The sequence below is a fragment of the Camelus ferus genome, chromosome 10, assembly GCF_009834535.1.
Source record: "Camelus ferus isolate YT-003-E chromosome 10, BCGSAC_Cfer_1.0, whole genome shotgun sequence".
Taxonomy (NCBI): Eukaryota; Metazoa; Chordata; class Mammalia; order Artiodactyla; family Camelidae; genus Camelus; species Camelus ferus.
The window spans coordinates 56,183,941-56,209,435 of NC_045705.1; the positions used below are offsets into that span (position 1 = coordinate 56,183,941).

General features: G+C 36.7%; 4 protein-coding genes across 4 annotated transcripts; all 4 read right to left on the reverse strand.

The window, feature by feature from the left end:
* Window positions 1-1,087, reverse strand: LOC102524527 (olfactory receptor 52E2). Its single transcript, XM_014557890.2, has one exon. The coding sequence runs from the start codon at window positions 952-954 to the stop codon at window positions 1-3; it is 954 nt and encodes a 317-aa protein (XP_014413376.2). The 5' UTR covers window positions 955-1,087.
* Window positions 1,088-7,183: 6,096 nt separating this feature from the next.
* LOC102518117 (olfactory receptor 52J3) lies at window positions 7,184-8,125 on the reverse strand. The gene has a single exon (XM_006183089.2). The coding sequence runs from the start codon at window positions 8,117-8,119 to the stop codon at window positions 7,184-7,186; it is 936 nt and encodes a 311-aa protein (XP_006183151.2). The 5' UTR covers window positions 8,120-8,125.
* An 8,992-nt stretch (window positions 8,126-17,117) lies between these two features.
* Window positions 17,118-18,059, reverse strand: LOC102503586 (olfactory receptor 52J3). Its single transcript, XM_006183108.2, has one exon. The coding sequence runs from the start codon at window positions 18,051-18,053 to the stop codon at window positions 17,118-17,120; it is 936 nt and encodes a 311-aa protein (XP_006183170.1). The 5' UTR covers window positions 18,054-18,059.
* A 3,747-nt stretch (window positions 18,060-21,806) lies between these two features.
* Window positions 21,807-22,770, reverse strand: LOC102503835 (olfactory receptor 51A7). Its single transcript, XM_006183109.2, has one exon. The coding sequence runs from the start codon at window positions 22,768-22,770 to the stop codon at window positions 21,829-21,831; it is 942 nt and encodes a 313-aa protein (XP_006183171.1). The 3' UTR covers window positions 21,807-21,828.
* Between the last annotated feature and the right edge of the window lie 2,725 nt (window positions 22,771-25,495).

Sequence of the window (25,495 nt, forward strand, 5' to 3'; positions counted from 1 at the left end):
TTATTTTGGGATGAATATTCTAAGCACCCTTTCACGGATCTGCTTGGTCCTGACTCCATAGATAACAGGGTTGAGCATTGGTGGAATAACCACATAGAGATTGGCCAGGAGGATATGAATGTAGCGGGGAACATTCTGGCCAAAACGGTGTGTCATAAAAGAGAAGAGGGCTGGGATGTAAAAGGCCAAAATTACACAAACATGGGAACCACAGGTGCATAGAGACTTGAGCCTGGCCTCACGGGAGGGGAGACGGAAAACAGCACAGAGAATTTGGACATAGGAGAGAGCAATGGCCATGATGTCAAATCCCAGGATAGCAATGGTCCCCAGACCATATATGATGTTGACCCTGATACTTGCACAGGCCAGACGAGCAAGCCCCATGTGCTCACAGTATGTGTGAGGAATGATGTGGTGTCCACAGAAGGGCAGTCGCAAGATGAGGAATACAAAGGGAAACACACAGAATAAAGATCTCCCAACCACCCCAAAGCCAATAAGAGATACTGTCTTGTTAGTAAGGATTGTGCTATAACGAAGGGGGTTACAAATAGCTACATAGCGGTCATAAGCCATGGCCAGAAGGACTACTGACTCCATGCCAGTAAAGATGTGAATGAAAAACATTTGAGTGAGGCAGGCATCAAAAATGATCTCCCTGAGGCTGAACCAGAAGATGCCCAGCATCTTAGGGATGGTGGCTGTGGACAGTCCCAAGTCAATGGTAGCCAGCATCGCCAGGAAGTAGAACATGGGCTGGTGGAGGCTGTGCTCAGTCTGGATGACAAACAAGATGGTGAAGTTTCCTATGAGTGCAATCAGATACACAGCACAAAAAGGAAAGCCAATCCAGATGTGAATGTTTTCCAGTCCTGGGATGCCCAGCAGCAGGAAGGAGGAGGGGTGGAACTGGGTGTCATTGGAAAGAGGCATCTTGGCTTGTGATTTCATTTGAATGTGTTCACTGCAGATGTGTGCTGACCCATATTGGGAGGGACCAGTCTGTGACCATTAAGTTTTACAGTACTGGAAAAAAACAAAAACCAAATATCCTACCTGTTTATCCCCATAGCAGAAACCTCATCAATAGCCTTTTTGCCAGAATCATTGAAATCCTCTGTCATAATAAAATTATTCCAATTGAAATTTAGTCACCGAAAACTGATTAATTTTATTACTCTAAATCTTTGTTTCACAGAAACAAAGAGGGAGGGAATAAGAGACTAGAAAGTAGGATATCATGTAATGTTAAGAATGACTTTAGTGGGACCTCTTCATGGTAACACATCACTAACTGTGTCCCATGACTTTAAAGTGTATGCTTTCTGCCAAGAGTGTGGACTGCTAAGAAAGGAGGCTAGAGGAATGAAAGTGTGATCACTGTTGGGTAGAAAAGATTATGAGTGGCAACCAAACATTGTTTCTTATCAAATTACTATTTAATCTCAAGTATCTACCTTCTTTACAATTTAATAGATGTTTATACAGAAGATATTGATGTTCTGAACAGTGAGATATATTTCTATTTCTCTGTCTCCATATATAGAAATAGGAACAAGTGATACACTTACAACCATCCCGTACTCATACAACCATTTTTTTTTCACTACCAGTACTGTATTCAATAAATTACATAAGATATTCAACACATTGTTATAACAAAGGCTTTGGGTTAGATGATTTTGCCCAACTGTAGGCTAACATAAGTTTTTCCTGAGTAGGTTTAAGGTAGGCTAGGCCAAACTATGATGTTTGGTAGTATATAACTGCTTATATAACTATACAACTCTGTCTCCATATATCTATATCTATATCTATATCTATATCTATATCTATATCTATATCTATATCTATATCTATACCTATACCTATATCTATATAGTTGACACTTGAACACTGCAGGGCTTAGGGGCACCAACCCCTACCCAGTCAAAAATCCACATATAACTTTACAGTCAGCCATTCATGTCTTTGGTTCTGCATCTGTGAATTCAAACAACCGTGGTTAGTGTAGACTACAGCAGATATTTATTAAAAAGAATCACCATATAAGTGGACCTTCACAGTTCAAACCCATGTTGTTCAAGGGTCAACTATACACACTCATACACACACACACACACACACATAAACACACACTGTTGTGACAGTTTGCTTAATTTTGCAAATGGTAAAATGAATACAAGTAGTTGTTACACAAATGATTGTTAAAGAATCGTTTTCTGGCCTATAAGGAGAATCTAATTAATCTATGTTCTGGGGAATAATAAATGACTGCAAAAATAGATCTCCCATCTCTCACAGGTATATTCTAGAGTAGTTGACAATGATTTTTTTTAAAAGGTAAAAGAAAAGTAATTCAAAAAGTTGCAGAGGTTGATTTAGGTAGACAGAAAAAGAGGAAGTAAATATCCTATAAATTTGGAGAGACAGGAAGAAACAGTGACAGGGTGAAATCTCCTTTATGTACCTATTATCTTTAGAATAGCTTTTATAAAATTTATTTTAAGTTATATTTACCTACTATTTTGTCTAATTTCTGGACAGTGAGCTCTTTAATGTTAAAGAAACTCTCTCTCCCTTATGTCTCCATACCCAATATCTAGTACTGAGCCTGGTATATTGGTTAAGGGAATTTTTAAATACATATTTTAAGGAATTTTTTGAATAGTGAACCTAAGTATAATACAGAGATTAACCTTGATCTTTGTATTTTGTTTTTTAAATAAGTAATAAACAAAATGTAAGTACTCTGTAAGATTTCTTTGATAAAAAGAAAATGAAATGTGGCTTAAATAGTATACAGTGTTTCCTAAAGTCTTAAGTCTTGAGTGGTAGAGATAATCATGAAGTGGACCCAAGGTTTACTGCCTATCTTTGGAATTTTAGCTCATAGTGTCAGAATTCTTTATGGTTGCAGGAAATGATTAGTCCTTCTAATACACAATACCTGCCCTTCCAAGGAACTACACACTGAAAATTCTGAACTCTAAGAGATAAGTGTCGTAAGCCAACACTATACAAGGAAATACATTAGCAAAGCCTTGTGAACTCTGGAGATATAATAGTTTTTTTCCCCACTAATGTCTATACATATTGTAAAGTATTTACACAACACAATACAGTTTTTGAGTACGGGGTTGGTCCTTCATCTACAAGTCACACAGCAGTGCTCAGAAATGCACTAGAATATTTCTACTGTTTCTTTTTGTATATCTTTCAGTGTTTATCACATTAGCCTTAGAATATGAGAAGACACATTTAGGATTCCTTTTTTTCTTTCTTTCTTTCTTTATTTTCTACTTTACTCTGATATGAAACAATAAACAAATCTTCCTAGGTTGAGACACCTGGCCTTAAAATGATTGGAAAGATAAAAATGCACACAGGGGTTATCAGGAGGGTGGTAGAACTCTGTGGTAGAGTATGTGCTTGGCATGCACAAGGTCCTGAGTTCAATCCCCAGTACCTCCATTAAAAATAAATAAATAAAAACCTAATTACCTCCCCCCAAAAAAGAAAAAAATGGGGGTTATTAATGATATTTTTCTCTTCTATGTAAATATAAAACCTCATTTCATGAACCCAATCTCAGCCCCTCTGCTCTTTTTTTGTGACACTTCTATCTTTTCCCCCTTCTTCCCCTCTGTCATTTTCCCTGTGGGCTTTGGAAAGGTGTGGTCGACTCACCAGACTGTGCACCATAAGTGATTCTGAGCCCCTAGGTTTTCATGTATACCCAAATAGAGAATGTAGTTGTTATCCTTTATATGATGCTCCTGAAAGGAGAGCCTCCCAGTGAAACTCTCTAGAGCCAACATGCTGAAGATAGGAGGGCCCAGAATTCCCTGTTTTAACCAAGTCCCATGCTAAGTAGAAAAATCCACCAGGGATTTCTGCCCTTTTCTAGGGATTGTTATGATTTTATGTTTAAATAATTATTGCATATACTAAGTTAGATTATTCTACTAAATTAATTTCTCTTTGTTTAGCTTGTGTAATATGGTTACTAGAAAATTTTAAGTACATGGGTGACTTACATTTTATTTCTAATAGAGAGAATCATTCTAGAACAGTAAGGAGTGGTGGGCATTGTTCAGGGGATAGGTAAGCAATACACACTAAGTCAGCTACATCAGGGGAACATATTACATTTCCTTTGGACAAGGGGAGACTGTCAACCTCAGACAAAGAGAACTGCTTCTAGTGGTAAAGGAGGCTGGGCAGAACTCAGGGTTTGCTTCATTGGGGCCTACTCGTAGAAGACCATTCCAACTTTTAGAACACTCCTCAATAAATCGACTCCTAGGAGATAAATATTTCTTTAGGATAGTCAAAAATGCTTTCTATTTCCTTACCTGGACCTTGGGCTGGGTGTTTAAAACCCTGAACTCATTATTACCTTTATCCAGGTTCTTCAGCTTATTTGTCACAGAAAGCCAAATCCATACTCTCTTTATTCTTATGGAAATCTTCTTTGGCAGAAATACTTGGACATTCAAAGCCTTGCCTTTTTTAAGCACTTGGTTAAGGCTGTCTAGAGGTGATGATAAATGTAACAGTTTTGTCAATGTCCTCCATACACCACAAGTGTCCTCTTTATCAACAGCAGTGGAGGCCTTAATGACCTTAGCTAATCAAATAAGGAACTAATCCCAAATTCCCATTTTTAAGAATATTTTGCCCAGGAACCACTTTTGGTATATATACTTATGTCAGCCTGGATTCAGAACTGCTGTGTGTATAAGGAGTAAAGACAGGAATTGATACAAGTTGGAAGAAGCTAGAAAAGATTTGAAAATAAATTTACTAAACAGATTATTTATGCATGAATGAGTTGCTTTTGCAGAAACTAGGTACATTCAGTTTCTGGGATGGAACTGTAAGGAACTGGGTGTAGAAATTTGTGGAAGGTGATTTGTTATCCACAGCTACTGGACCTTTGTATCTGCAGTAAAGTATCTAGTGCTGGACTTGTGATCACTGTTGGTCAGGAGGGCTTGTTGCCATGGAGAGCTGGACGTGGAGCTGGGGGAAGTGAGGAGAAATTAGAATCCTCTAGTATCACTGTGTTTATCCATCATTGCCTATAAGTTGAACATTAGAAAATAATGGCTGACTTTTCACATTTGCTCTCACACCTTATGCATTTCTTATGTAACCAACTCTAAGCTGGAAGCTTGAAGGGAAGAGAATTCTGGGAAACAGAGTGCTGGTTTAGCTAAGTAGTCACAGTACAAAATCACCAAAGGACACTTGATCATCTGTGCTTATCTCAGTGTCGTGCATAGTTAATTATCAGTTGATATTTTAAGAAATGAATACAGTGTTTAAATGAACCCAAGAATAAATTAACTCAGAATTCCATGAAGATATTTTTAACAATTGCAGAATGACAACAGTTTTTTTTAAAACAAATTATTGTAAAGAACAAAAGAAGAGCAAATAAATTATTGAAGGATAATCAGCTATAAAAGTTATTCAAATACATCATAAATCTGTAGTGATGAAAACATTGTGATACTAGTCCAAGAATAAACAGACAAGCTGATTATATTAATAAAAAGCAGATTCTTGTACAAATTGAAATTCAATTTGAAGAAAAAATAAGTACAATTAAGTTCTGAAGTGTTGAGTTATTAGATCAATTATGTTATAAAAATAAGTTAGGAATGGAAACAGAGAAGTAGTTAATTTCCCACCCTACATTTGACACCAAAATGAATTACAATTAGATTAGAATGAAATATAAAAATGAATGCATAAACATAAATACACATACACAAATCCCATGGAATAGATGTTGGAATGTTAGTATATAATAAAGTAATGCAAAGCCATAAGTCTGAAAGTTATTGGAGGCTGTGCTATAGGTAATATAATCTGTAATGATTTCATTATAAATTTAATCTACCAGATAAACAACAAAGTCCTACTGTATAGCGCAGAGAACTATATTCAATACCTTGTAATGCCATATAATAAAAAAGAATATATATGTAAAAATGAATCACTATGTTGTATACCAGAAATTAACATATTGTAAATTGACTATACTTCAATAAAAAATTAGACAAAAATTTAATCTACCATATAAAAATAAAGTAAATATAAAGAGTTCATAGGAAAGTGTTGATATGCAAAATACATTCAAATAACTCTGTGATGAGACTTTTAGGAAGCTAGGCAAAAAATTTGGTGAAGTGGGAAGGAAATTACAATAAATAAGAAACAAATACAAGAAGCAAGAATATGATCCATTCAATCAGTAACCTACTACCTAACAATTCTAAGTATACAACCTTTAGAAAATGTTCAAATATGCACAAAAAGTATGTCACAACATTGATTCTAAATTAAAAGTAACTAAAATATTATACATATCACCAAAAGTTGAAGAGATAAGTAAAATGCAAATGAAAGTTTCTACTACATTTCAAAAGGAAATAACTATATCCCACATGTATCAACACAGATAATCTCTAAATTTAATATTAAGTGCAACAATTGTCTGTGAAATAATACACAGTACATTACCATATGAATTAAAAATTAAAATTCCACATCCACCTCCCCCCACTGAAATTATTGAATTTAAAATGATAAATTTAGACTCTAAGAAAGATTTTTTAAAAAGCATGTGGTAGTCACTCTGTCTCTGAGGATGAGAAAAAAAAAAAAAACTGAAACTAGATTGGAGTAGTAGTCATAGGTTATTTCAACTTAAATCCCTCATATATTTGATTAAAAATACCATTTAAGATAAATAAATCATAGTAACAATAGTTTTTAATTCCACATTATGGAAACAGAGTGCTTTGTTGTATGTTTCCTTGTCTTACTTTTAAGCTAAGGGAAAAATAGAGACCTTAAAATCTAGGGGGGAAAAGCAATGTTAACAAGAATAATGATAGGAAAGGTCATTGCTTGGACTATTCACGCTCACTCAAAATGAAGTAATGCAAACAGTTCTCACTGTCACAATAGAAATCAGTCCTTGAACTTAAAATATTTTGAAGACTATTCCAACCACAGAATCAATAGGGAGCCAAGATCAAATAAATCCCCTGGAATGGAATTGGCAGCACTAAATTTTGACAGAGAAAGGTCTTTGCTCAAAGAACAAACCAACATTTCTTGCTGGATCAAAATGCTTCTTAAACAAAGGAGGCAAGGGTCCTTATTTTTTAATAAGCACACAGAGTACTCGCTCTCGTATCTGTTTGGTCCTCACACCATAGATGATGGGGTTGAGTGAAGGTGGGATAACCAAATAGAGGTTGGCAACAAGAATGTGAATGTAGCGGGGTATGCTGTGTCCAAATCGGTGAGTGAGGAAAGAGAAGACTGAGGGGATATAGAAAACACAAATGACCCCAACATGGGAGCCACACGTGCTTAGGGCTTTTAGCCGTGCATCTTGGGATGGGAGGCGAAGGACAGCATGGAGAATATAAATATAGGAGATGCCAACAAGGACTAGGTTTAGGACAAAGAAGAAAACAACAAAGAGCCCATAAGTACCATTGATGCGGATGTTTCCACAGGATAGTTTTGCGATACCCATGTGCTCACAGTAGGAATGAGCTATCACATGAGCCTGACAAAAGGGTAGGCGGTAGATGAGATAGATCATGGGAAGTGTCAGCAGGACTGGACGAATTACAATGCACATGCTGATGCCCACCAGCACCCGGGATGTCAGGATGGTCATGTAGTGGAGTGGAGCACAGATTGCTACATAGCGGTCAAAGGCCATGGCCACCAGGACCTCAGCCTCCATGCCAGTGAAGGCATGGATCAGGAACATCTGGGCCACACAAGCCCCAAAGTTAATCTCATGAGCATCAAACCAGAAGATACCCAGCATGCGGGGGACAGAGGTTGTTGAAAGGGCCAAATCAATGGTTGAAAGGATGGCCAGAAAGTAGAACATAGGCTCCCGGAGGGTCTGCTCCATCTTGATGACTAGCAGAATTGTGACATTGCCTAGTAAAGCCACAAGGTAAACAAAGCAGAAAGGCAGGGAGATCCAGGCATGGACCTCTTCCAGGCCTGGGATTCCAATGAGGAAAAATGTGGTTGGGTGAAAAAAACTCCTATTGTGATAAAACATCCTTCCAAATAACAGAGTAGGAGATGTTGTCACTCCTAGGAGGAGGAAAAAAAAAGTTGAGTAAGAAATAGTTATGAAAATTATTACCTTAGTGCTTCTATATATGGTGAACATGAAAAAGTTTGCTATTTCGAAGGTTATATTAATTTTCTTTTTAATTTCTAAATTGAACCATTCTCATTTGGGGCATGTCTCAAAGGGCTTAATCCTTAGACAGATTTAATCCTAATTTTTTTAACATGTAAGGTTTATCAGCATACCCATGGCAGAGTTATAAGATATAGGACATAATATTATGTATGGAATAATTTAGTATTCCCCGTATCTTTTGTGAAGTCCTTCTCTAAAGAGGGTCACATGAAAAATCAATGATACACATATGGAAATGCAGGCATAACCCAAAAGGAGACAGATAGATGAGAAAGTAAAGTCATAGGCACAAATGTACGACACTCTCATACTTAGAAAACCCTGAAATTATCTAATGATCCATTCATCATTTGTTGAAAACCCAGAAACTTTCTAATGATCCATTCATCATTTATTGACACAGAGAAAATACCAAAACCATACGTAATATCCTGTTTAAAAGACTGCAACAAAGTATCAGAGATACATATTATCACAAAGAAAAGCACAGACACTCTGGAGCACACACTGGCTAGTCACATACCTCCGTACTTGAAAAGAGCCGAGAAAGAAATATAATAATAAACTTTTGTAGATTTTCATTGATGTCTCTATTTTCCCAAGACCATTCCATTTCATAGAGGCTCATTTTTTAGTGCTATGGTTGTGGTGGTTCCTAGTGGTATTTGAAAACTTCTTCATTCACTTTCCACTCTACATCAGGTCCTCAGAGAAAACCTGCTCATTTTACCACTGCTGCAGAACTAGCTAGTACTTGGTTCACTCCTTCTGCCTGATTAAGACACTGGAAATGTGAGTACAGGACAACCCAGAAGGCTTCAGGTTGTTATGGACCTGAGGAAGGCATTTTTGAGCATCACAAAACTGTCTGGAATAACAAAATCTAATGGAAGAGAGAATTACTTTCTGTAATTGTCTAAAGGAAATAGAGAAGTGTGCTTTCGCAATGCCTTCAAAATGATGGAGAAGCAGTCAGGAGAAGCCCCATAAACTCAAATAATGAAATAAAGAGCCTTTCTCTGGGTCTCTAACTTAAGGCAGAGTAATCCAAGATGAGGATAAAGAAGGACAGACTTCTGTTCTTACCCTTTATGTAACTCTATATTTCCATGGGAAATACATATGGGTGAAAAAATAAATGTTATATATGTTCTGAAGTTTGAGAGCGAGTGTGTGTGTGTGCATGTGTGCGTGTGTTTGTGTGTGTGAGAGAGAGAGAGATGGAGGGAGAAAAAGAGAGAGTTGTATTTTGTAATGCTCCCATATTTGTATTTTTTAAAAACTGAAACTTCCAGGTAATGGTCATTGCCCACTGGCAGGGTACTGGCCAAAACCAAGCCTTCTAGACTTCATGATGCCTACCTTTGGTTCATCTCTGAAAATTAACCCTCAATAACATGCCACTTCTAACCTCAGATTTCCATCATGCTTCATAAGTCCATGTCATCCAATCCCTATCACCTATAGCAGAAGCAGAAATTCTACTTTATCAACCAACTATATAACCATTTTGTAAATAGATTTTCAATGCCTTGGATCTTCTAGATATTTTTAGATACTCAATCTCTATTTAAAAGTTGCAAGATTTTCCCCACTGTTAGATCCAGAAATTGGACTACTACATCATGTATATTGTATCAAGGTGGCAGTTCTCAGCCACCAGTGATTATCTCTCTCATTTGACTGCAACACATACCTAAATCAAAGGAAAATTCACCCGTGATACTTCATTCTTCCACAGGAATAGAGACACAAGGTGATGATCAAGCAGTAAAAAAATCTATGCCTGTTTTTTTTTAATATAATCCAAAGAGAGAAGTTTTATATTAAAGTTCTAGCTGCTTATAGCATTGGAAAAAACAAGTTAACTCAGTTTTCTATTGTAAATGGTGCCTTGAGATCGAATCCTCTGAGATTGCTGACAAAACCCTTAGACTATGGTTTAGAAAAACAGAAGCTCAAGAGAAAGTAACACAAATAGGAAATTATGTAGAGAAAATTATAAATGTGGTACCAAGGCACAGATATGATCATTTGTATATAGCAGAGAGAGAAACAGTCATGCCCCTCTAGGTAAGATTTTGCAGTCAAATTCTAAGGATTGCTGTTTTCCAGATAAAATAGTACTTAATCCATATTCTAAGTTCAAACATAATTAACCTAGCATGAGAGACTCCATTTTCAGACTTAGTTCTCTCTGTCCCCCTTCACTGACTGGGTGTTTTAGGTTCATTGAATGCTTAGCTCTATGGATTCCAACCTGTGAGTCTTTTGTCCCACTGTCCTCAGTCAATGATTGTTCCTCTCTCTCTTCCCCTTTGACAATTATTCATATCTATATCACAGAGGCCATAGAGAGAAGTAGTAAAAATAACCAACCCTGAAACTGACCTGATTCAGTTCAAATACTGGATTCCCATGTAGTGGCAACATCACCACGAGTGATCTATTAATATCTCTATGTCTCAGAACCCTCAACTGGAAAATTAGGGATGATAATAGTACCAATAGCAATGGATATTTTGAAGAATAAATTAAGTAGTGAATATCAGGCATTTGGTACAATACCTGGCACATTTGAAGTGGTTAATTAAAATAGAATTTAGCTCACAAAACCACCTTCATAAACCTTGGACCTATAATAAACCATACTGAGAAATCTCTCATGACATTAAGTCCATAACATTTGGTTTGAGAGTTCTCATTTATCTTAAAGATTTTTTCTTTAGTTTTTTAGTCAAATTATATATATATAAATATATATATATTTCTTATTCTCACTAGAATAAATTTATTTTGAGTGGAAGAATCCTATCTCTACTGCACACTTAAGCAAATATCTTAGATAATACTTAAGAAAAAAAGCATATTATCAGCCTTAAGATTTAAAACACAGACTATAAAGCATGAAGTTAAATCCTTTTGACTCTTGTCTTTCCATTCAAACCTGAGAGTACAATCTCTGGAAATTTAAAATTTCCATATATGTGTATAGATATGTATATACATGTATATGCATGAGTGTATATATTCAAATATGTATATTTAAATACATTTTTGAAATATATATTTGAATATGAGATTTTCTTGGAGCTCAGTTATATACATATATGTGTATATACATGTATATGTATGTATGTATAGTATTGAATATATGTATCTCCAAATATATTTTTCAAGTCAAATTTTGAATATGGCATTTTCTTGGAGATCATGGGCATGTAACTGATAAGTTCAATTGAAGTTAATTTTAGGACATGAGCTGAGAAACATTAGACAAAGTCATACCCTTTTTTTATTGGTTGGGAATGAAGAAGCATCTATTTCTGAGTAGTTGCTGGTAGATGTCTCAGAATCATGCGAGAGCCAGCCTTAGAATCAAGATGAGTCACAGAATGTCAACCCTGAAATACTGAAAGGAACTTGTTCCTTGGTATCAAAAAAATAAGACCAACTTCTTAACTTGTCTGTGACAAGGAACTCAAACCATTTTTATTTTGTTTTAAGGTGAGACGAAATTCCCTTTAATGTTTAAGTAAGTAAGATCAGGTTTTTGTTTTGTTTTATTTTCTTACTTATAATTCATGATGTCTTAAAGATCACACTTAACCACATTTTTCCCTGTGAAACCTTCCTATCAGGGGCCCTTATCCCCTTGCTCTAGTTAGGGCTGCTTTTATTTAATGTGTTATTAAGTAAGAGGTATACACAAGATATCTTCAAAATGCTTTTTACTTTGTTAATCTCTTTAATCCTCAAAACAGCTCTGTGACATAGATCTTAGGCTTATTTCCATTATACAGATGGAAAACTTGAGCTATAGAAAAAGTTAGCAACTTTCCTAAGGATGTACATCTAGAAAGTCACAAAGACCGAACTTGAACCCAAATGTCTGATTCCAAACTCTGTGCTATTATTCAATATATTATACCATCTCCTTTTTCTGTTTAGTTTAATCTTGAGCCTATTTTGTTTCAATAAGCCTATAGAAGTTTCCAGAAGCATACCGTAAGGTCTTCACTTATCATGTGCTTGTAACTACAAACACACCTGAAAATATATGTATATGAGGTTGGCACTGCTTCTTCTGAGTGCCTGCTAAGGCACCTCAACCCTACCCTTCATTTCAGTGAGTGGGTCTCTCTAACCATAGTAATGGTTCTGGTTTCTTATTTTCAGAGATAGTTGGGAGGCTGAGGAGTTGATATCCACACTATCAACTAGCCTGCATGGTTCTGCTTGAACTTGCATTCTGACTCATGATGTGCGATCGTGTCTCTTTTTCATGTTCCCATTTACTGGGTGCAGAAGACAATCGCAGGCTTATTCTGATACTGCCTGCAGTCAACCTACATTGTTCCATACTATCACAATGTAGTACAAACTACGTTGTTCTGTTTTGGTCCTATTTAGAAGAGGAACCCCAGAACTTATTGCAAAGGGTTATGGGAAAATGGGTGGGAATTACTTTTATGAAGAGAATAAAAATTTCCCCATGTGAAGAAATGGATGGAATGTCCTCATTAAGCCACATGTTACTTTCTCAGCCAGCCTTCTGATTCTCACTCTGGATTTACTCCTGAGATATCAAACACTGAATTGGAAACAACTCTGCCCCTAGGTCAGTAAAGGAGTCCTATGCATGTTGCCAAGCAGCTAGAAGACACTAAAATCACCTTCTCCTAAGGGCACATCAAAATTACAACTATTTACAGAGCAACTATTTATGAGAATGACTAGCAGAAAGTACTTTCCAGAACTGAGGATAAAGAGCTCAATGAGATAGGTAGGAGGGGTGGAGATGAGGTATATAGTCAGGCAGGATTCACATCCCAGGTAGGGAACCCACAAATGTGAAGAATATCATAACCACAGTAGGTCCTCCCCAAAGAGTGAGGAGTCTAAACCCCACGTTGGACTCCCAGGCCAGGAGTTCAGCACTGGGGAGAGGAGCTCCCAGAAAGTCTGACTTTGAAAACCAGAGAGGCTTAACTTTGGGAGAGCTGGAGGGCTATAGGAAACTGAGAATCTGCTCTTAAATGCACATATGAAATCTCACATTCTCCATGTCTCAGCATAGAGGCAGTAATTTGAAAGGAGCCTGGGTCAGGCCCACTTGCTGACCTTGAACAGCCTCCTAGAGAGGAAAGAGGCAACTGGGACTCCCCGGAGACAGGAAAGCTGGCAGCAGCTATGTTTAGGAACTCATTCAGTGGCGATGACCATGCCACTAGCAAGCAACATTTTGGAATTCTCCCTCTAGCCTGTTAGTGTCAGGCATTTTCCCTGCCCACCAGCAGGCCTTCAACAGCCACATGCCCCTGGCCAGCTGTATGTGGATCCTGCCCCGAATATCAGCAGGACTGATAAGTTAGCCAGTCGAGGAAGGCCTGTCCCAACCTCAGCAGGCCTGCAGCCACCACATGAAACAGGGCAGCACATCCAAATGGGTCAGAAGCCAGCCTTGTTTACCAGTGTGCCACAATACTTAGCACCCTTACAACAGAAATACACACAGCCCACATAAGGGGCACCCCTAGAGCATATAGTTCTAGTGATCAGAGGGGAGCATGCTCTTGAGCCCCACAGGTCATCTTCTACATAAGGTCATTGTGTTAGTGAATGGAATTCTCTACATAGCAAAGATGTAAATTCTCCCCGAACTAAACTATATTTTAATTCAATTTTTACCAAAAAATCAGCAAGTTTTTTTTGTAGACATAGACAAGATCATTGTACATTTTATATGGAAAGACACAGGTCTTTTAACAGCTAAAATATGTTGACAAAATTAAAAAGTGAAAGGGATCAGTTTACCTGACATTAAGCTAACTACCTGCAGTAATCAAGACAATTAGCAATTATTGGAACGACAGATTCATAGATCAATGAAACAGAACAGATAACTCATAAATAGATCCACATAAATATGCTGAAATAATTTTTGACAAAGATGCAAAAGCAATTCAGTGGAAGAAGAATAAGCTTTTCAACAGATGTTGCAGGAGCACATGTAGGCAGAAAAATTAACCTTTAACTAAACCTTAAATATTATACAGAGATTAAGTCAATATGGATCATAACATAAATGTTAAATGTAAAACTATAAAATTTAGAAAATAGCAGAAGGGGAAATCTTAGAGATCTAGGCCTCGGCCAAGAGTTCTTACATTTAGCACTAGAAATATGACTCATAAGAAGAAAAGTTGATAAATTAGATTTCATCTTTTTTTTAGAAATGGCTTTTTCCTGTGAGGAGAATGAAAAGACATCCCAAAGAGACCCCAAAAAATTATAAATATTTCCGCTTATTTCACAAAGGATATGTAAGTAACTCAAAATCCAACAATAAGAGAAGAAACATCCCAATTAGAATATGTGCAAAATACTTGAAGAGACATTTTATTCAAGAAGATATACCAATGGCAAATAAGAAAAATAGAAGTTGTTCAACATCATTACCCTCCAGTGAAATGCAAATTAAAACACCTATGGGATATCACTGTACATTCAGCAGAATGGCTAAAATAAAAAGTGGCAACTCCAAATGCTGGTGACCACATGAAGAATCCAGATTACAAATAGTTTGTTGGTGAGAACTAAAATCACAGCTGCTTTGGAAAAAAAGTTTGGCAGTTACTTATAAAACTATATATACAGTTACCATATGACCCAACAATCAAACACTTGGACATTTATCCAAGAGGAATTAAAGCATATGTTCACACAAAAGCCAGTGCATGAATGTTCATAGCAGTTTGTAATAACCAAAAACTGGAGTCAGCACAGATGTCTATCAGTAGGTGAATGGTTAAACAAATTGTGGTACATAGCACCACAGCCTATCATCAAGGAAAAATAATAGACTCTTGGTACATACAATAACCTGGATAAACTCCCAAAGAATTATGCTGAATGATAGAAAATAACCCTTAAAAATTATACACTGGATGATTCCATTCGTATAACATTTTTGAATATAAAAAATTATAAGTGAAGGAAAGATTAGTGGTTGCAGGGGCTAAGGTATAAGGGTTTTGATTGATTGATTACAACAATGCAGCAAGAGGGATTTTTTTCTTGGAACTGTTCATTTCTTGACAGTGGTGAATACACAATCTATACATGTGATAAAATTCCATAGACTATACATTCACGTGCATGCACACACACACACACACACACACAGTACAAGGTTAAACTGGGGAAATCTGAGTAAGATAGATGGATTGTATCAATGTCAGTATTCTGATTATGATATTATACTACAGTTTGCCAAAATATTACCATTGAGGGAAATTGACCAAGGTATAAAAGAGATCTTCTCTTTATTACTTACAACTGCATATGAATCTATATTTACCTCAAAAAATTCATTAACAATAAATGAAACACCATTTCCTGTTACCTATTTTCTATTTTGACTTTTCAAAATTCTCTTCAACACATTTTATAGTTTTATGTTTCCATGTGGGATAGTTTTTCTTATCCCAATGACCTCTTATTAATATTGCCTTTATTACAGCTCTGCTAACATAGTATGACCTTAGCTTTTGTGTATTTGACATTGTTTTTATTTTGAATTCAGTTTTTTCATTTTAATTTTTAAAATTTTCTGATAGCATTTTTAGGTATAATTGGCATACTGTAATCTTTACAAATTTTAATTCTACTATTTGAGAGGCTTTGACATATGTATACAAACAACCATGCAGCCATCACCACAATTAAGATTATCTGTCACATACAAACATTTTCTGATGTCCTTCTGTAATTCGTCCCACCTTTCCACCCCTACTTTATTTATTTCCAGATCAGTCATCTATTTTCTGTCATCATACATTAGTCTAACTTTTCTACATTTTATCTGAATAATATCACAAAGTTTATATTATTTTAAAAATATCTTTATCAAGATATAATTCATATACAATGAAATTCACCCTTTTAGTGTACAATTCAGTGGTTATTAGCGTATTCACAGAGCTGTAAAACTATTACACTATATAATTTCAAAATAGTTTCATTACCCAAAAAAGAAACCCTAACTTTGGCAGTCATTCCTTAGTGTCCCATCCCTACAACTATTAATCTACATTCTGTCTCTGCGGATTTGCCTATTCTGGATATTTAATACAAATAGAATCATACAAATATGGCCTTTGATGTCTGATTTCTTTCACAGCATGTTTTCAAGGTCCATTCGTTTTGTAACATGTATTAGTTCATATCTCTGTTTATGCCCAAATAATATTTCGTCATATGGCTATAATGCACTTTGTTTATCCATTGATCAGTTAATGGGCATTTGGGTTGTTTCTAATTTGGGGCTATTATGAATAATGCTACTATGAACATTTATGTCCAAGTCTATTTTGTGGGCATGTTTTAAATTCTCTTGGCTATATATACCTCAGAGTGGAAATGCAAGATCATGCAGTCAGTCTATGCTTAAAATTTTGACGAACAGCCAGTGTTCTCCAAAGTGGCTAAATCATTTTACAATCCCACCACAAATTTTCAAAGATTTCAATTCTTCACATCCTCACCAATACTTGTTATTCTTTCCCCAGAAAAAAAAGAATCTTATGCTATCAAGATCCTGTGTGAAGACATGCAAATAGAGGTGACACAGCTCCCTTTCAGGACAGCCCATTAGCCTTTGAATGAGAGATTCAATGAAGTTCCCACAAGTCTTAGAATCCATTAGTCAGCACTTAGAAACAAATCAACTTGTATTGCAATCTGGCAGCCATACATTAGAACCAGGAGATACTTGTTAAGGCAAGAACACAAAAATCTTCCTAGAGGTATTGAAATCCTTAGTAAAAGAATGCAGCCAGGTGTCTTATTTCTTAATAAAGGCGCAGAGTACTCGCTCTCGTATCTGTTTGGTCCTCACACCATAGATGATGGGGTTGAGTGAAGGTGGGATAACCAAATAGAGGTTGGCAACAAGAATGTGAATGTAGCGGGGTATGCTGTGTCCAAATCGGTGAGTGAGGAAAGAGAAGACTGAGGGGATATAGAAAACACAAATGACCCCAACATGGGAGCCACACGTGCTTAGGGCTTTTAGCCGTGCATCTTGGGATGGGAGGCGAAGGACAGCATGGAGAATATAAATATAGGAGATGCCAACAAGGACTAGGTTTAGGACAAAGAAGAAAACAACAAAGAGCCCATAAGTACCATTGATGCGGATGTTTCCACAGGATAGTTTTGCGATACCCATGTGCTCACAGTAGGAATGAGCTATCACATGAGCCTGACAAAAGGGTAGGCGGTAGATGAGATAGATCATGGGAAGTGTCAGCAGGACTGGACGAATTACAATGCACATGCTGATGCCCACCAGCACCCGGGATGTCAGGATGGTCATGTAGTGGAGTGGAGCACAGATTGCTACATAGCGGTCAAAGGCCATGGCCACCAGGACCTCAGCCTCCATGCCAGTGAAGGCATGGATCAGGAACATCTGGGCCACACAAGCCCCAAAGTTAATCTCATGAGCATCAAACCAGAAGATACCCAGCATGCGGGGGACAGAGGTTGTTGAAAGGGCCAAATCAATGGTTGAAAGGATGGCCAGAAAGTAGAACATAGGCTCCCGGAGGGTCTGCTCCATCTTGATGACTAACAGAATTGTGATATTGCCCAGTAAAGCCACAAGGTAAACAAAGCAGAAAGGCAGGGAGATCCAGGCATGGATCTCTTCCAGGCCTGGGATTCCAATGAGGAAAAATGTGGTTGGGTGAAAAACGCTTCTGTTGTGGTATATCATTCTGTTACTAATCAAAGGAAGTGAAGCTGATCCTCCTGTATGGGGAAAAGTGAAAGAGAGAGAGAGATCAGAGGGAAAAGAATCTGGTATGTCAATTGCTGCTCACTGTTTTAGCATAGAGTCGATGTCATATTTACTATATAAATAGGCTTGTTACTAAAGGACATATATTGAATCATCCCCATAGCCATTTGATAGGCCAGGTCAAAGTGATGTTCAGAGTTTCTATTCTGCCTGCTGATTGAGCTCAAATTCTAAACATGAGACTTGCAGCAAACTCAATGCAGATTTCTAATAATTAAAGCTTGTCATTCACTATGAAAGTTATTGGAGGTGATTCTACTTTAGGAAATCCACTCTGGTGAATGACACTGGAAATATCAAGACTATATGTAGGACCAAGTTAATACACTATAGAGACAGTCAAAAGTGTTTTAAGCAATCCATAAGGAAATAAATTATAGATCCAGGTGTATAGTTACTCACAATCAAAACCTGAATTCTTCTGGTTCCTCATTATTTACTGGCATAGAGAGACATACACAAAAACTCTCACCCAAGCCGAGTAGCCTCCCACAAACACCAAGTCAGGTTATAACAGACATATTTTCATGTTCTCAGACAAGTGTTGGCCCCTTGAGATGCCTGGCCAGGAGCAGGGACACCCATTGTTCATGACTTACAGGCTACACAGAGTATCCGTTGGAAAAGGGAAAAGGAATGTTGTGTAATGCCATTTATACTCTTTTGTTCACTATTCACATCATATGAGGTACTCTCAGAGCACCTGTGAGTTTTTCCTGTGTTAATTTCTCCACTGTTGTGAAGCCAGCACTTGCTTGGTTACTCCTCCTACCAGTTCAATATGCTGCAACTGGGTAGGTAACCCTGACAGCCTCAGGTGGTTTTGGTACTACAGGAGATATTTTTTGTAGCTCTCTGGTATAGCAGTGTCTCAATAGACAAGAATCTACTTTTGCAAGGATCTAAAGGGAGTGGAGAAAGATCCTTGAGAAATGCTTTCCAATGCTACAGAATGAATCAAGCTACTCAAAATGAAGTAAAGAAAGTTACCATGGGGTATGTGTTACAGCAGTTGTAATTCAAAATAAAGCATAAAGATCCTTCCTTTTGTCTTTGCCATTGCTTCACTTTCTTATATTTTAAAAAATTCTTTGTTTTTCAATGTAGGAAACCTATATTGAAAGGTGAAAAAATAATCTCTCCATCTTTAGTGAGTTCAGTTCAATAGAGAGAGAGCAAGTGTTGCAATGTGCACTGACTCTTATTTATGTTCTATAAAAACAGGCAGCCTGGACAAATAAAACACCACTGTCTAGTAGAAAGATGATGGCCATGGCCAAGGCTTGGTGTCCCTGTTGCTTATTTTGGAGCAATACTAGGAGTCCACCTTCAACAGTGGATCCCACTAACTACATGCCTTCCTATTGCCAGAGTTTATTTTACCCAGTGCAATTGACACAAGGATATTAAATGTCTGGGATCTTTCTGAACATTTTAGAAGATAACTTATCATCATTTAAAAACATAATTTTTTTTTACCTGGTGCAGGATGGCCACATGGTCCATCCTTATCCTGCTCTGCCAATGTGTCTCTCCATTTACTGCCACAGCCATTCACCAGAAATCAGCGGCTGATTCACCTCTTTCTTCCGTATTTCTTGGCATATGCCCAGCATTTCAACATATATTCCTCTTTCTGAGAAGTACATGGAGGGCACGTTTATATTAGATGTCTAGCACGTAGGAGAGATTTCTAAGAATACACCGCATTTTAATCCCAACTTTACACAGAGCTCTGGGATTGAGTCCTTAGGGACTGCTCACAAACTTCTAGATTCTACTCCATAAACAGAAGAGGCCAAGGGATATAGAAGCAAACTGAAGTGTAGGTAAATAAAAGTTAAAAAGTAGGTATATGACACACAGGGCTGGCATCTATACTTGATACATATGAAACCAGATATATTGTATCTCCACGTGAATATGAATAAGTGACCCAGTTCTGTGGGTTACTGATCTACATAGACAATAAACTCACTAATTTAATTTCAAATATTTTAACAAGTATGAAAGAAAGGCTTATTTTTTGGCTTTGAATTTCACTATGTCTCTTTACAGACAGTTTTTTCCAAACTTTTATAACTGCTTTGAGTTTCCATAGGTATTATGACCAGTTCTGATTTAAGAATATTAAGTAATCTGTATTTTCAGTCCTTTTTCTAGATGTCCAAGTGGAGCTGATAGTGAAAGTTCTCTCTGCTCTGTTGGGTGAGATGTAAGAAGTGTCCCCGCTGCCTATTTATCCAATTGGTGACCATTTGTCACACCCCCTGTGCTTGCTTCATTCAGAATACTGATAGAAGCAAAGAAGAGAGAGAGGTGAAGAGAGTGACGTTTTCTAGAACTTAAGTGTGATGAAGCCCCTCAGGCTCCTGCAACTTTTACTTCATGTCTGTGAGTCATTATAATATCCCACTTAAGGATGCTGTGTTTGCTTAAGATAATATGATTTGATTTGCTGCCACTTGCAGTGTAGTGTCTTACTAATACAGACTTTCTAATTGCCAGAGTTGAGTTTGAACTAAATATAGTAGTGCTTATTAGAAGGGGTTATTCATTCAGATAACTTTTAGTAAGGACCTAACTAGATCCTATCAATATACATGTGACTACTCCATTTACTTTATGATTTATGACTGCTGTTTGTGCTTGATTTTATTTTATGTCCCAAGAATGTAGAACAAGTGAACTCTATATGTATGAGAGCTTCCAGACATACTCACAGATTCTTTGGCTTTCTTATCATAAAATATATTCATGTCTTCAAAATTTGCTGGAATTACTATGCCTTAACAAACATACAATGAACAACTTATATGTTCCAGGCACTTTGCTGGACATTGACAAAGATAGAAATTAAAAGACCCTATTTCAGTTATGACTCTATTTCATTGATGTAGAATACAGACAGTTAAGAAATAATACTGTTGTTTAGACCTATAATTGTCAAAAAAAAAGATATTATATAGCCTTGGTTAAGGAGCAGCTCACCCAATATGCATACTAAAGGAGGTAATTTATTAAATATGTTGCAGAAAATCAAAAATATAAATGAATGAAATATTTGCTTGTTCCTGGTTTTCACATTTAATACATACTTCACAGGAGCATTTTTATGGTTTCTTTGATTTTGCTGATGACACGTACATCCCCCTACAGCTCTCCCCACCCCAGCGCCACACACATAGCCTAGGTGTTTAGGAGATGCTGATTCTATGTGTGTATGTGTGTACATGTGTGTGAGTGAGTGAGTGACTGTGTGATTAATTTTTTAGTTCACTTTAGTCACTGTTGACCATGTCTGAGTTATTTAGAGCCATATTTGCTTTAACCTAAATGAGCATACTAATTTTCTTTTTTTTTAAGAATAATACTTTGAAGTTTATTTAACCATAAGTAAGATAGTGTTTCCTGTGGCTGTTGTTGATATAGTCATATAGCTGGTTTTGCAGAGATAGGAAAAGGGGAAAAGAAGATGGCAAACAGAGTTATCAGCATATTATTATAATGCCAAGCCATCTAGTATGTTGTTGCTGCTAAATTAAATCAATAATTTGAAATTTGATGAGCTTGCTGTATATGCAGTACATATTTGTCTCATTCTTTATTACTTCACTGTCGCTCTCAAATCCCTACATTTGTTTCACAATTGCCAAGTGACCTGAGCATTCATTGCAGCTGAAATTTCCCATCAACCTGGTTTCCCACATAATTTTGTAAGGATCAGACTTCTAATCTGCTGACTCTTCACCGAGTACACAACGGGATTCATTAGAGGGGGAACCAGAAGGAAAGTATCAGCTATGACGACCCTAATAAGTGGGGAAACACTTTTGGCAAAGTGGTGAATAATAGCCAAGGTGACAATAGGCACATAGAAGATGAGCACAGCACAGATGTGGGAGATGCAAGTGTTGAGGACTTTGAGACAGCCCTTGTGTGAGGCAATGCTCAGAACAATTTTCAGGATCAGGACATAAGACACAGAAATACACACCAAGTCTAACATAGCCATTAGAGCCACAAGTAATCCATAGATGATATTGACCCTGTTATCAGAGCAGGCCAGCTTCATGACATCCTGATGGAGGCAGTAGGAGTGGCATAGAAGGCTTTTCTTACAGAATTTTAGCCTCTTTAGAATAAAGGGGAAAGGAAAGACCAATAGGATACTTTTCACAGCAAATGCAAGGTCAACTTTCATGACTCTGGCACTGGTCAGAATGGAGGTGTATCGCAGAGGGTTGTAGATAGCTATAAAGCGATCGATGGACATGATGAGAAGAACTGATGACTCCATAGTTGAGAATCCATGAATGAAAAACTCCTGAGCAAAGCAAGCACCAGGGAAAATTCTAGTGACGTTGAACAAGAAGATTCTCAGCATGGTTGGAAGGGAGGAGATGGACAGTCCCAGATCAGAAAAGGCCAGCATGGAGAGGAAATAGTACATAGGCTCATGCAGAGAGGTCTCTGTTTCTATGAAAAAGAGGATGGTGCAGTTCCCCAAGATGGCAATGAGGTACATGAGGCACATTGGGATAGAGACCCAAATGTGAGCATGCTCCATGCCTGGGATCCCAGTCAGGAAGAAGGTAGAGATTTCCACTTCAGAGGTGTTAAAGATGGACATTGCTGGAATATGAGGGGCTCAGGATATAAGTCTCAGAATAGACTTCCTGCAATGGCAGAAATTGATTTGCTTAAGTGTGTATTTGTTTAGCCATTTGATCAGTGAAAATCTCATAGTTATAGTGTTCTACAATAATTCTTAGACTAAAACAAAACATTTAAAAAATATGAACAGAAGCAATATCATAACGTATATTAGTAGAATATCAAGAGAACTGTGAAAATATATTTATTCCACATATATTCCTCAATAGTTGGATATAAATATTTGAAAGGCTTTTCTTAGACTCAGTACACAGGAAGGAAATAAAATTTTCCAGCCTCTATTTCCTACATAATATTTTGTTAGGATAGTGATGCTATATGAATTTGGAAATTGTATACATTGATATAGGTTAGGTTCAAATCAAGAATTTCACACTACAAACGCAGTTGCAGTTTTAATATTTAAACTTTGAGAAATTGCATTCTTTTTCAAAAATGATGATAGGAAAACTGGATTGGCATGGAAAAGAATTAATTTCAAACCCTACCTCATACCATATAAAAATAAGACATATCAAAATATTTATTTATATACAATAGCTAAACAGTAAAACTATTTAAAAGAAACTTAGGAGTAAATCTTTGTGAATTTAGGTTAGGCAATGGATTTATATGGCACCAAAAATACACACCAAAAAAAAGAAAAAATACATAAATTAGGTTTAATCATAATTTTTAAAAGTTGTGATTCAAAAGATACCATCAAGAAAGTCAACAGACAGCCCACAGAATGAGAGAAGATATTTTCAAGTCATACATCTGGATATGCATTCAAAATTTAGAAAGAATCCTTACAAATCAGTGATGAAGATGGAAGAGATCCTCCTCATCGTTGATCATCGAGGAAATGTAAGCCAAAACCCCAGTGAGAGATCATTCCACTTCTTTAGGTTAGCTAAAATTGAAACAATAGCAAGTATTGACAAGGATCTAGAGAAAGCTGAACATCTGCACATTGCTGGTGGAATTATAAAATGCTGTGCAAACTCTGGAAGGCAGTTTGATAGTTCCTCAAAATGTCGAACACAGTTACCATATGACCCAGAAATTACATACTTAGATATATTGCTAAGATAATTTTTTTAATTAAGAAACAAGTCAAAACCTGTACACAGCCCAATTTTCCATCAGCTGATGTGTGAATAAACAAACAGTTCTGCCTCCATGCAGTGGACTATTATTTGGCTATAAAAATGAATGAGTACTGATAAATGCAATAGCACAGTTGAACCTTTATAACATTATCTCAGTGAAAGAAGACAGTCACAAAATACCACACATTGCATTATTTCATCTATATAAAATGTTTAGAAGCGGCATCCATAGAGGCAGAGAGTATATCAGTGATTTTCAGGGCCTGGGGAAAGGGATGAATCAGTAGTAGCTGCTAATGGATAAAGGATTTCTTTGGGGGTTGTTGAAAATGATGAAGATAGTTGTACAACTCTGTGAATACACTAAAACCCAAAGAACCATATAATTTAAAATCATGAATTTTATGCTATGTGAATTAAATCTCGGTAAAGTTGTTACTTATTCCTCCTAAATACTTACTTTTATTACTCCTTTATATATAAAATTTACAATATGAAAGTGGCATTATGAAAAGTCACTTGGGTACCTTGATTCCCTGTTACTAAGGTACAGAGTAGACTAGTCTGAATGCTATCTAGGAAAATTTGAGGTTAACTGAGACAGCTGGCCTTCTGCTTTAAGGTAAAAGGTCCATGATTTTAGGTACCAAATATGAAATAGGAATACCAATCTTGGGTCATTTTTAAAAGGGTTCTGCCAACACAGTGAGAACATGGGTTGAGGAATTAAGATCAGTCAACTAAAGGAGAGGCAAAGCTCAAAGGAAAGTAGCACTGAGAGGGTCTAGCTGGTGAGGGGTGGGAGGATGGTCTGTGAAGATTGCAGAGATGTCCTGATGAGAAAAAGGGAGCCTCAAATATCTCCCAGAATTGGAAAGCCTGAAGCCATCTTATGGCAAAACTAGTCAAGTAAAATGTTCTCTGTCTACAATTTTTTCTCCTCTGTTCCTATACTCCAACCTCTGAAAGATCATCAGCTGGGTGAAGAGGGAAGTGGTATGGGAGAAAGGGCTAGGAAGACAAACATCTCTTCCCTGTTGGGAAGGTGCTATTTGCAACTGACTTCAGCTTGGAAAAAGTAAGAAATCTTACTTTTGACTGAAGATAGAAGCAGTTCACTAAAGGTTTTAATTATGAATTGTATTTTTTAAATTGAATTGACATCAACACTTTCTTTTACCTAGGGATTACCTAGAATGTTATAGTATCTGCCCCAGTTTATATCAAACATCCAGGAATGGACTACCTACATTTTAAAAGTTTAAAAGTGATAGGAGAAGATACCAAAAAAAAAAAAAAAAAAATTGTGCCTTTGTTTTTTTATTAACCCCCATGATTTCTGCTTTTTGTCTTGTCATGTTATGGAAGCATTTTTGAACTAGAACAAAATAGACACATAATATTTAGCTGTCAAAATTTATGATTTTATGAGTTATCTAAAGAAAAGGAATTGAAAAGTTAGAGTAAAACTACAGTTAATGTTTTACATTTGTTTGATGATATTTACTGTCTAGGGTGCTGAACATGGTACTTTCCACAATCATACTTAATGGGGCCACAAACTGGGAATTTAAAATTTGCCCTGAT

Excerpts from the sequence above, each read along its gene's own strand:
- LOC102524527 (XM_014557890.2), bottom strand. The coding sequence starts at position 954 with ATGAAATCACAAGCCAAGATGCCTCTTTCCAATGACACCCAGTTCCAC.
- LOC102518117 (XM_006183089.2), bottom strand. The coding sequence starts at position 8,119 with ATGTTTTATCACAATAGGAGTTTTTTTCACCCAACCACATTTTTCCTC.
- LOC102503586 (XM_006183108.2), bottom strand. The coding sequence starts at position 18,053 with ATGATATACCACAACAGAAGCGTTTTTCACCCAACCACATTTTTCCTC.
- LOC102503835 (XM_006183109.2), bottom strand. The coding sequence starts at position 22,770 with ATGTCCATCTTTAACACCTCTGAAGTGGAAATCTCTACCTTCTTCCTG.